Source organism: Mesoplodon densirostris, chromosome 1, assembly GCF_025265405.1.
Source record: "Mesoplodon densirostris isolate mMesDen1 chromosome 1, mMesDen1 primary haplotype, whole genome shotgun sequence".
In the NCBI taxonomy this organism is placed as follows: Eukaryota; Metazoa; Chordata; class Mammalia; order Artiodactyla; family Ziphiidae; genus Mesoplodon; species Mesoplodon densirostris.
Genome location: NC_082661.1, coordinates 147,025,021 through 147,037,438, shown reverse-complemented (window position 1 = coordinate 147,037,438; position 12,418 = coordinate 147,025,021). Strand labels below are relative to the sequence as shown.

Genomic DNA, 12,418 nt, shown 5'->3' with positions numbered 1-12,418 from the left:
AAATGACTGCAAATGGTTCCATTGCTATGGAAAGAGAGCACAGAATTTCTTTCTCATTGTTCAATCAGCGTTCATCTCATTTTATACCAGAAAGCTCAGTGATGAGTTAGTGGCCCAAGGTTGAGGTAAGAAATACTGAAAATCTGACTTTTTATTTAACTCTGGCTCTTGCTAGCTGTGTTATTCTAGGATAGCCCTCTTAGCATTTCTGAGCCTCAACTTCCTCATCTGTAAAAGGGCCAACAATCAATGCTAACCTTACCTGGCTGCTTGAAGGATAAATTGATGTGCTGAGTGAGTGAAAGTGTGTTATAAATTCGAATGCACCAGGCAAATATGGAGTATTGTTTTTTGTTTGTGGTCCTATTTGAGGCCTTATGGAGACACAGTGCCTCTCACAGGGAGCTGCTCTCCCTGCTCCCATGGCTTCTGGTTTATGGGGAGAGAAGCAGCCGAGTCTAGGAACAAGAGAGTGAATGGAATCAGAGCGCTTCCCTGCCTGATTTTTGCTCACCAACAGGTCCGCCAGGAGCCGGTCTCCGAGCCCTGATCCTCGCAGCCAGGGCCGCAGCCGCAGACGGTCCACCAGCCCCTCCACCGCGGTCGCGAAGGTCAGGAGCCCGTCTCCGGGTCGCGCCAAACTGTCCAGCGCGGCGCGCAAGGCCGCCCTGCTGTCCCGGTTCACCGACACCTATTCCGAGGCCCGCCTAGATGCGCAGTGCCTGCTGCGGCGCTGCATCGACAAAGCCGAGGCGGTGCAGCGGATCATCTACATCGCGGCAGTGGTACGTGAGTCTCGCGCGCGCCGCTGCACTTTCGCGGTCCAAGGGCGCTGCGGCCAGGCAGTGCTTGGGTAAACCGAACAGGACGGCTTAAAAAAGACTGGTAGGGCCTGAGGTCACTGAAGGAGGGTGGGTTTCCATCTGTCTCCTCCCTCCTTCCCTCCCTCCCTCCCTGCCTTCCTTCCATTACAGATACTTGCGATTAATTATTTTCACACTCAATAACTATTCATATATGTTAATATCTATTTTGACCAGACATTTGTTGAAGCATCCATAAATGTAGGACTATCTCAGATGGGTATATACCAAGTTGATTCGCGCTGGATCTTCTATTGTAATATAGGTATATGTACGCACAATGGATATATTATTGCTAAGGGCTATCATTTGATTGGTTACCTTCCTTTCTTAGAAAAATCAAAAGGCTGTGATTGTGTTCACTCTTCTGTTTATTTAACTAAGAGTAGTTACTAGAACTGCTAACTACTTGAGTATGGCAAGATTAAAAAGTGCTCATATATAATCTTAAAATCCAAAGCAAATAAAAGCATTTATTCTGTGGGTACCATACGGAGATACTAAGAGTCTGTAATGAGAACAGCTAAATATTAACAAACAAAACAAAATATTGGTGTGAGAGCGGAATTATCAGAATCTACCAGACTTTATCCTATTCATTTATATCAGGAGTCAGCAAACTATGACCCCTGGGCCATATCTGGCCCTGATCTGTAATTCTAAGAGAAATACCACCCAAGAGCTAACATATCAGAATGGTTTTACATTTTAAAGGGTTGTAAAAAAAAAAAATGACAGAGACAATTATGTGACCTGCAAAGCCTAAAATATTTACTATCTGGCTTTTTGCAGAAAAAAGAATTTATATCATTAAGAATTATTTAATTTATATATAATTTATATAACTAAGAGTCATGTACTGAGTTGGTTAAAGTTCTGTAATAGTAGAGGCTATATCTTTCATGCATAACTGAGTTTTCCCCATGCCTGCTATATTACAGGCATTTAATAAATATTTGTTGAATTAATATATGCCAGGAAACATGTCAGACGCTTGATATGTGTCTATGTATGATGTGACCACTAGATTGATAATTTTCTCTTATTTCTTGACCAGTAATATGATATTGCTGTGGGATCAAAGCATCATCTAGCATATCTCAAGTATTTATGTAACCACAGGTGATTTTATTTCCTTGAATGCCTGCATTGTCCTGCTTCTTGCAATCAGGATTACCAGAACAGTGGTCAACTGTCTTGAAATTAGTGAATATGGGTAGTCTTATATGTATTTATGTACTTTCCAAAATTTAGTTACCAGAAGTCCAATATGATGTTGGATTTTTGTTGGGCATTCTTTCTTCATTCCTTGCTTTGGACCTCTTTACCTCCCTCCTCCCACCAGATAAATTTGCTGTACTTTTATGTGCAGGAGGCGTTCCATGTAGCTAAAGTGGCATTCAGACACTTCAAGATCTGTGTGAGGAAATTGCTGGCACCGTCTTATGCAGGGTCAAATGACTTTGAGGATGCTGTCTTGGATTATATCATTTGTCATCTTGATCTGTATGATTCCCAAAGCAGTGTTAATGTAAGTGTTGGGTCTTTTATTGGGACTGGTGTGCTGCTGCTGCTGTTTATAACGAATACTAATAACTCAGAAATCCATCCAGCTTAGTGTCGCATCTATGTAATGGAAGAGCAGGAATGAGCATCCAATATATTTTGCAGAACCAGTCATTATTGGCTCTTTCTTTCTTAGACATATTATGAGGAAAATATATTGAGCTTTCTAGTTCTATTCTTCAGACAGGCTCTTATGATTGGAAGATAGAATACCATAGTGCTTAGGAGCAATGATTTTGGGAAAGATAGTTATGGATTTGCATCCTGGTTCTGCCACTTACTAGCTGTGTGACCTTGCACATTTACTTAACCTCTCTGTGCTTTAGTTTTCTAATCTTAAAATGGGAGCAACAATGGTCATGACCCCATAGAGTTTGTGAGAGGATTAAATGAAAGGAAGCAGGTAATTTGCTTAGCACAAGAGTTGGCACAGAGTAAACTCTCAATAAGAGCAAGCTACTATAATTGTTATTATTATAGTTTATGAACAAGTCAGAGTCCTGTGTTGGCGATTATATAACTTGCCCAGAATAGAAAAATAAGGAAATAATAAATGAAAGCTACTAAGGGTTTTTGCTTTAGTTTTTTGTTCGTGGAGACTTTCTTGGCCTTTAGTATGTCATTTGTCCTCTGTCATCTTTCCTCCTTCTCTGTTAATGAGTCTTCCTCCTTTCAGCACATGCACTTCTCTTCTAGTTTACCTTGTTTTCACTCACATGCTCTTTCCCCCTCCCAGCAGTCATAACGTCCTTAGGATTGTCAGTGTGTATTTCGCAGGTTGGTAACAAGGTGATGCCATCTTTTTGTTTTTCAGGATGTGATCCGAGCCATGAATGTCAATCCCAAGATTTCATTCCCTCCTGAAGTTGACTTTTGCCTCCTCAGTAACTTCATCCAAGAGATATGTTGCATTGCCTTTGCAATGCAGACTTTAGACCCACCCCTCGATATTGCATTTGGGGTCGATGGAGAAATTTTTAATGATTGCAAGTAAGAGACATAGGAGCAGAAGCTAAGGGATTCTTTTTTTTTTTTTTTTTTGGTCTCTTTTTTTTTTTATTTTACAAATTTAATCAGTTATACATATACATATGTTCCCATATCCCCTCCCTTTTGCGTCTCCCTCCCACTAAGGGATTCTTTATAAATAAATGATCTTGTGTGTATTCTCTGAGAACAATTTAGGGAAAAGAACTCTGGGTGGGGAAATCAACAGACATTACCTGATTTTCAGGCCCAGCCATATACTTCTCTGTACTACAGGGCAGGGCCTCTTCTGAGGTCATTTTCCTTCTCAGTCAAATGTGCTTCAGAGGTGATGTTATGATTTCCATTGAACATATTGGTCTTGGGGAGAACTAATGAGTCCCTGGAGTCTGTTTGGAACTCTTTAAAAGAAAAGTGCTAGGGAGGAGATATGGGGATATATGTGTACGTATAGCTGATTCACTTTGTTATAAAGCAGAAACACACAATTATAAAGCAATTGTACTCCAATAAAGAGGTTAAAAAAAAAGAGGGCTTCCCTTGTGGCGCAGTGGTTGAGAGTCCGCCTGCCGATGCAGGGGACACGGGTTCGTGCCCTGGTCCGGGAAGATCCCACATGCCGCAGAGTGGCTGGGCCTGTGAGCCATGGCCGCTGAGCCTGTGTGTACGGAGCCTGTGCTCCGCAACGGGAGAGGCCACAACAGTGAGAGGCCTGCGTACCGCAAAAAAAAAAAAAAAAAAAAAAAGAAAAGTGCTATAGAAATACAGACATGTATTGCTTTTTATTGTTTAAGTTTTTTTTATTGAGGTATAATTGACATATAAGATTGTATTAGTTTCACGTCTACAACATAATGCTTCTACATTTGTATATATTGTGAAATGATTATCACCATCAGTCACCATATATAGTTACAAAACTTTTTTTTCTTCCAATGAGAACTTTTAAGATCTATTCTCTAAACAACTTTCAAATTTGCAATACAGTATTATTAACTATATTGTTAACAAGTATACGTCTGCATGACATTTATTTTGTAACTGGAAGTTTGCACCTTTTGACCTCCCTAACAAATTTTGCCCCCATGTCCAGCAACCACTAATCTGTTTTCTGTATCTGTGAGCTTGGTTTTTGTTTGTTTGTTTGCTTTAGATTCCACATATAAGTGAGATTGTATGGTATTTGTCTTTCTTTGTCTGACTTATTTCATAATGCCCTCGAGGTCCATCCATGTTGTCTCACTTGACAAGATTTCCTTCTCTTTTTTTTTAAATAGCAAAATAGTATCCCATTGTATAGGTACCACAACTTTTTAAACCATTAATCCATCAATGAACACTTAGATGTCCATCTTGGCTATTGTAAATAAAGCAGCAATGAACATGGGGGTGTATATATCTTTTCAAATTAGTGTTTAGTTTTCTTTGGATAAATACCTAGAAGTGGAATTGCTGGATCATATGGTAATTCTGTTTTTAATTTTTAAAAAAAATAAATCTATCTATTTATTTACTTATTTTTGGCTGCGTTGGGTCTTCGCTGCTGCGCGCGGGTGGGCTTTCTCTAGTTGCGGTGAGCGGGGCTACTCTTTGTTGCAGTGCACGGGCTTCACATTGTGGTGGCTTCTCTTGTTGCGGAGCACGGGCTCTAGGCATGCGGGCTTCAGTAGTTGCGGCACACAGACTCAGTAGTTGTGGCTCGCAGGCTCAGTAATTGTGGCTCGTGGGCTCTAGAGCGCAGGCTCAGCAGTTGTGGCACACGGGCTTAGTTGCTCCGCGGCATGTGGGATCTCCCCGGACCAGCGCTCGAACCCGTGTCCTCTGCATTGACAGGCGGATTCTTAACCACTGTGCCATCAGGGAAGTCCCCAGCAGGAGAAATCTTATAGGTTGCCTGTGGGACTTAGATGGTCTCTGTCTCTAGCATTTCCCTGAATTACAATTCTTGTAATCCTGAGAAGGAAGAAGACTAGTCTGACATGACTTTTTTTTTGTCAGTTAAAAGAAATTGAAGTATAATTGATTTACAGTATTGTGTTGGGGTGGCTTCATTGTGCAGTGATAGCACATTGCACTTCTACAATGCTGTGTTAATTTCTGCTCTACAGCAAACTGATTCAGGTACACATATGCATATCTCTATATACATTCTTTTTAAAACATTCTTTTTCATTATGGTTTATCATAGGATATTGAATATAGTTCTCTGTGCTATACAGTGGGACCTTGTTGTTTATCCATCTAAATATACTAGTTTGCATCTGCTAACCCCAACCTCCCAGTCCATTCCTCCCACAACCCCTCCCCCTTGGCAACCACCAGTCTGTTCTCTATGACATGACTTGTTTTTAGTGAGCCCATGTTGGGTCCTTGTTATCACTGGTTCCTATTCTAGGAGCCCACAACTATCTCTTTAATAATGGAATCAGGATCCATATTTATCTAAGTGTGAGCAGAATAAAAGATGAGAATTTACACTGATGTCCTCTTCCCTCCCAGTTAGGTTACATAACTGCTTACCTTCTCCTTCTTGTTCTTTTGCGTGTTTAAAATAGGTACCGTCGAAGCTATGACTCCGATTTCACAGCTCCCTTGGTCTTCTATCACGTGTGGCCTGCTCTCATGGAGAATGGCTGTGTCATTATGAAGGGAGAAGCTGTCACCAGGAGAGGGGCTTTTGTACGGTGGCCTTGCATAGTGACAATTCATCCCAAGTGTTTGATTCACAAGTTAGAGAACATTTATAAACCCAGAGATTCTATAAAAGAAGTTCATAAAGGGTTATTTGATAAGATTTCATACAAAGGAGAGGAAAGGGACTGACTGGGAAAGAACAGATTCTTTTCTTTGATTCTTCCATGAGTCTTCATCATTTCCTGGCAGTCATTTCTTCGTTTATTGCTTTATTTACAAGATAGAACTGGTCCTATTTGCCTCCTCTGTCTTAGAAATATTATGCTATTATAAGGGCAAAGCCCCTTGAGCTCAACTTTTAGAGGCCCTCTACAATTCTAAGCATTTAAAAGTGATTGATTAACTATCAGAAAACAATTGGCCCAATTTTTACTGATAGTTCTGTATTTTGGGATATGATGAATGTGTCCTGTTTTTCTCTCCTTGGTATGATGTGTAGGGAGGGGAGGGAGGGAGAAAAAGAGGGCAGAGGAGGTGGGGAGAGAAGAGCCAATCAGTTTTGGAGGGTTGCTTCCTATATACATTGGCTGTAGAATGTTTTGAACATGTTAAATAATTGGACAGCCTTCAGAATGGAGTCTTAGGTATGCAAGTGTGTAAGTGTGTGTGTTAAGGTGGGGAGAGGATGTTGGAACTGGTTGCTACGGGTGCTTGGGTATTCTGTATTGTTCCCATTATGGAGTTTTACCCTGCCCTTCCTAGAAGTTAAGTGAATTCAGGAGAGGAGCTCCCAGGTCCAGAGCAAAGCCACCATCTGGGTGGTCTCAGTACATGGAAGATAGGGGAAGTGCTTCATGGCAGCTTTTCACACATGAAGTGGAGAAGCGGAGTAGTGTATTTAAAAGAACTTAAGAACTTAAGCTTAAATATCCCACTGTAGCATAAAGTATCTCAATGAAAAAATTCTGTGCTGTAAGAGTTGAGCCCATAGAAACAGTTGCGTTGACTTGGCAGTCGCACATGCTCTACAATGAATGAGCTCATAAAACGTGCTTCTTGCCCTTACAACAATTACCCTCTGTTAAGAAACTCTTGTTGTAAACTGTCTGCAGTGCAATTTGGAAGGAAGGGAGAGGAAATAGCCACTATTCCTATGTTCTCCATCAAATAGCAATTGCCTTTTAACTTCCTTCTTCTCTCCCCTCAAGTATGTCACCAATATTTACCCGAGCTTAAACTCCTAAAACAAAGAAAATACCCTAAAAGCAAGAACTTGGGAAAGGGTTGAATGACGGGAATTGATGAGAAGACTTTGACTAGTAAAATCTCATTATAGGAAATAAAATTTTCTTTTTGTTCATTAACTTAGTTGGACAGTAGTTGGGCCACAGTAGTGATTCACTCACTCACTTATTCATTAATTCATTTTATTCAATAGTTATTTATGACCCAAGCTCTGTGTTTAGGTGCTGGGGATTCAACAATGAACAAAACAAACACAAATTCCTGACCAGATGGAGCTTAATGTTCTCCAACACTTGCAAACTTGAATGTAATTTCTAACAGTTTACTCATCAAAACAAAGTTCTACTAGCATCATGAATTTGAACATCCCAAAGTTCATTGTAATGGGATTTTATTTGAAGGACCCTAGAGCTATTGTCAAATATTGGGCAGCTATAGCAAATGAGTGTACTTACACTGACGACCAGTAGCGGGCAAGTGTAATCATATCAGAAAAAACCTCTTGTTCGTTCTATGGGATATGAGTATTGTTTTAAGCCACCTGGGCTTTCACAAACTATTGACTATTTTTCTCTTTCTCTTTTTCTAGAGGAATTCAGTGCGATCTCTAAGTCGGTGTCGAAGCAGGAGTTTAAGTCCCATCTACCCTCGTAGCCATATTAGTTTAAGCACGGTATGTATCTGTCTAATCATTTTTACACAAAATCATCTTATGGTTGATGGTTTTTTTTGTCTGCAGTCACCTATAGGCGATGATAAGTTTGTAGGTAGAAAGAGAACCTACTACAATCACCCCAGATTGATTTTTATACTACCTTGGCTAAGGAATTTATCATTCTAGAAAGAAGGAAGTAGAGGTAGTTTTTTTCTTCATTAGTTGAAAGAATAATAGACTTTAGTTATTCCGTGTTTTATTTATTTATTTATTTTATTTATTTTTTTTGCGGTACGCGGGCCTTTCACTGCTGTGGCCTCTCCCGTTGCGGAGCACAGGCTCCGGACGCGCAGGCTCAGCAGCCATGGCTCACGGGCCCAGCCGCTCCGCAGCATGTGGGATCTTTCCGGACCGGGGCACGAACCCGTGTCCCCTGCATCGGCAGGCGGACTCTCAACCACTGCGCCACCAAGGAAGCCCTATTTTTATCTTTAAATGAAAATGGGCTATTAGCTATGAGTCTCCTGAGCAGAGAATAGGACATCTTAGTCAACTGATCTCTGCACACATCTGTCTCTGGTATCTCTAGAACTTCTTGTATGAGTTTGGAGAAATTGCTCAAATGATCTGGATTTTAATACTGTATAAAGGGCATTGCAGATCTTAATTTTCCTCCAAACTTCAAAGTAGGAAGAATTAAGATTAGTCTCTGTGTATTCATTCTTAGGATTACTCACACATCTATCAAAGAAAAAAAAATAACAGCAAAAATATCTCTGAAAACTGTGGAGATAATATCCCTAAAAACTAACATTATTATGATTCACCACTGTTCATTCATTCAACACATAATATTTAGTCAATGCCTTTTGAATACAGATCTAGACCAAGACAGGTTAAGATACCAGACAGGCTAACAATTTGCTGTTCCTTCAAATAAAAATTCTTTAAATATTTGTTCAAACTTGTTTTAGGGAGAGTGGTAGAGAAGGCAACTTCTCTGAAATTATCTCTAGCGATGCAACTCTAGCCCTAAACTTCTAAACCGCTCTCAACAAAACATAATGTTTGATAACATTCTTTTTTTTTTAAAATAAATTTATTTATTTATTTATTTATGGCTGCACTGGGTCTTTGTTGCTGCACGCGGGCCTTCTCTAGTTGTGACAAGCAGGGGCTACTCTTCGTTGCAGTGCACAGGCTTCTCATTGTGGTGGCATCTCTTGTTGTGGAGCACAGGCTCTAGTTGTGCGGGCTTCCAGTAGTTGTAGCTCGTGGGCTCTAGAATGCAGGCTCCGTAGTTGTAGCACACGGGCTTTGTTGCTCTGCAGCATGTGGGATCTTCCTGGACCAGGGCTCTAACCCATGTCCCCTGCATTGGCAGGCAGATTCTTAACCACTGTGCCACCAGGGAAGCCCTGATAATGTTCTTATCAAACATTTTTTCTGTTATCAGATGGATGCTAGTGTGTATGTGTGTGTGGGCGATACAGAAATGACTAAAACATGGTTTCTTCCCTGAATGGGTTTCAATATAGGAAGATCAGTATGATTTCAACAAAGTAACTGAATGTTACAGCTGTCAGAGGAGGTAGAGATTCCCTCTGGATTTAGTTCACGGTGGAGTTATGTGATCTGGCAGAATTTTTGTGGGCTGGGAAACTGGGGACGACTATCCACATGAAAGAAGTGGCCTGAGAATGGAAAGCCACGTGTCAGACACCATTCTTTAGCTCTTGCTGATTTTAATATAACTTAACTCTCCTTATTGCCAAATAGGTATTCACAGTAGGAAGAAGCAAAAGGAGAGTACATTTAATGGGCTGATAAATTAAAAAGACAAATTATGAGTTTTATACTGGAAGAATCACAATTCTCATTCTAAGAGGAAGTAGTCTGCCAGAAGAAAGAACAATATTAGACACCTGTTGCACTTACAGCCATGGCAAGTTTTAACTCTGGACCCTCATTGGAAGGCTTAGCAATGGGCAATGTCCCTCTGTAATAAGTACCTCTCTTTTTCCTACTTTGTGCCCAGGGAGAGCAAACTTAAACTTCTGATAGACTAAAGTAGATTCTCCAAGGTGAGACTGCTGCCAAAATCCTGTCCCTTTCCAGCATCATCCCTTTACGACAAGCCCGTTACAAACATTTTTGGTTAATCTGGTTGACTTGTTTGAGACCTCATATCCAGAACAGCTTCCGTCTTTGTTAATGTCTATTTATCTAAAGTGCTTGAAAGCTCACAGCAAGAATGATAATTGTGGTCAGTTATTTCTGAGCCATCGCAGGCTTGTAGGTATGGGGGTAGCTTTTCCTCAGTGAAAGCAAAGGTGAGACTTGAAAAATAGCTCTTTTCTGGCTTCCCAGTGACCCTCCTTAATAGGACAGCATTTTGGACACATGACATAATTCATATAAAGGATGTGCCAGAGAGTATTGGATCATTTTAGCTTTAATTAATAATAATAATAAGTATTTTCTGGAAAGCATAGACTTCAGTATGGCCAGTGAGCATCCAGCCTCAAAGTGTTTAGCAACCACTAAAAACAACCACAGCAACAAAAACCAGCAAAAAACTAGGCCACTGAGCTCAGCTTTTAGTTAATCATATAATTTAAGCTAAGTTGAGTGTCCATTTGCTTCAGGAAGTATAAAAGGAATCACAGTGCTCAACCTCAGGGGGTAACCATCATAGTTCTAAACTGCTTCAGATAAACTCTTTAGCTGGTTTTAGGAAAAAAACATCAAAAGGATTCTTTCTTTGAGCTCCATCTACTGTGTAATTCGCACTACACTTTTATATTTTCCAGATATCTCGAAGCCGGAGTCCTTCTCCAATAAGGTGTGGATTGCCAAGTAAGTCGGATGGTCTAGATGGAACAAAGTTTCTGCTTTTTATTGTTGCTTTTAGAACTCAGCATCATGCAGCAAAATGAATGTTTTGCTCCTTGGAGAACATTTCTCACTTCCACTTCACACCTTTTATTTCTGGGCCTTCTCGCGGATGGTACCACAGCAGGTGCCGTGGGTGACACAGGAAGAGGCTCTCATGGAGAGATTTGATTGATGTAAACTTAGATTAACCACCCACCATTCTTTTAGGTCTTCCCAAAAGAAAGTCTAAGAAATGGACCATAATAATGAACGGTTTACTTTTCTCCCTAGGGTTTTAAAACCACCAGCCATGTTCCTCTGCCCAGGACGTCTGAAACGGCCAACTTACCCAGTGCCTCCACCTGCCCTGCTGTCTGCCTCAGACCTCACTTAAAATAATGTGAAAAGGCAATTCTGTGTATCACTTCATACAGAGAGTTAAATGTTTTGGCTTAGTGCATTTGTAACTTCAGATATATTGCATTTTATTTTATTTTATAGATACAGATTCCATTAATTTGATAAAAAACAGTTGCCTAGGTATTTAGGATCATATTCACTTGAAGCAAAGTCCATTACACAGGTTCAGGATTCTCATCCTGAAATACGAGGCTCTTTTATAGCAACTACAAGAACTAAAGTGGAAAATCTTTACCGTGCTGAGTCCAAAAGACAAGAGGAGTCATTTTAGTTTATAAACTGATCATAAATATTATAATTGCTGGTTTTAGCTTTAACTAGAAAACAATCTGGGGTGTTTTAATTTTCTTTGGGGGTTTGGAAGACAACCCTAGTCTCAGGTTGGGGAACTTACAGCATAGCAGTGACTTCAGGCTAAAGGTAGGTGATGATGATTTAGGAGAATATAGTTCATTGGCTTGCTTATCTTTTCTTACTGTGAAGTGCCCAGTGTGGCTGAGTTGAGCACTGTTCATTGAAGCTACTTACTTGAGAGAATTCTCTTGCTTCATAAGTGCAGAGCTGTGATTTGGAGAGAAGCCAGTTTGGAGATAAATGTTAGTTACCTTGTGTTTATCTCCCTGGAATATTTCGGGCAGTTTTAATGTATGTGTGAAATATAAAAGCTTCCTGGAACACATCCTTTACCTATTCCACCTGGTTGTTTACAAACTCAGACCGCATAAGAACTCCATCTGACTAAAAACACTTAAACTCAAGGCTAAAAGCTAAGGGTACCATTTATGGATTTTAAATTGAATGTCTATCCCTTGATTTCTCCACTGTGAAGTACAGTTGAAAAAGTTCACATTCAAGATTATAATGGAATGTTGCTTTCTCAAGATGAATAATGTTCTGTTTTTTTTTTTAATTCTTTTCACTTTAATGCTGGTTTTAAACACAAGCTTTGCAAATGACAGCTTTTGCTGTGTGCCTTTTAGAGAGAAGTGCTGAACTGGAGATTGCAGATTCCCTTCACCCATCTCCATTTTCTGAGGTCTGAACCAGGGCCACAAATTCCCTCAATAAATATCAATGGTGCCTCTGCTCTGGGGTTGATTCCATGATGCTGTGATTCCATGCTGCAGCTTAATTATCAGCTTCAGCTTATTTTATTCACAATTAATTGTCT

The 12,418-nt window shown here is 40.2% G+C and overlaps 1 protein-coding gene across 1 annotated transcript in view; it reads left to right on the top strand.

Moving 5' to 3' along the window:
• SPATA18 (spermatogenesis associated 18) overlaps positions 1–11,190 on the top strand; it is a 30,098-nt gene extending 18,908 nt beyond the window's left edge. The window contains 7 exon segments of the mRNA XM_060091089.1: positions 521–785; positions 2,236–2,394; positions 3,244–3,419; positions 5,972–6,095; positions 7,885–7,968; positions 10,764–10,809; positions 11,119–11,190. Of these exon segments, the coding sequence (XP_059947072.1) occupies positions 521–785; positions 2,236–2,394; positions 3,244–3,419; positions 5,972–6,095; positions 7,885–7,968; positions 10,764–10,809; positions 11,119–11,126 (862 nt within the window). The 3' untranslated portion in view covers positions 11,127–11,190.
• The last annotated feature ends 1,228 nt before the right edge of the window (positions 11,191–12,418 follow it).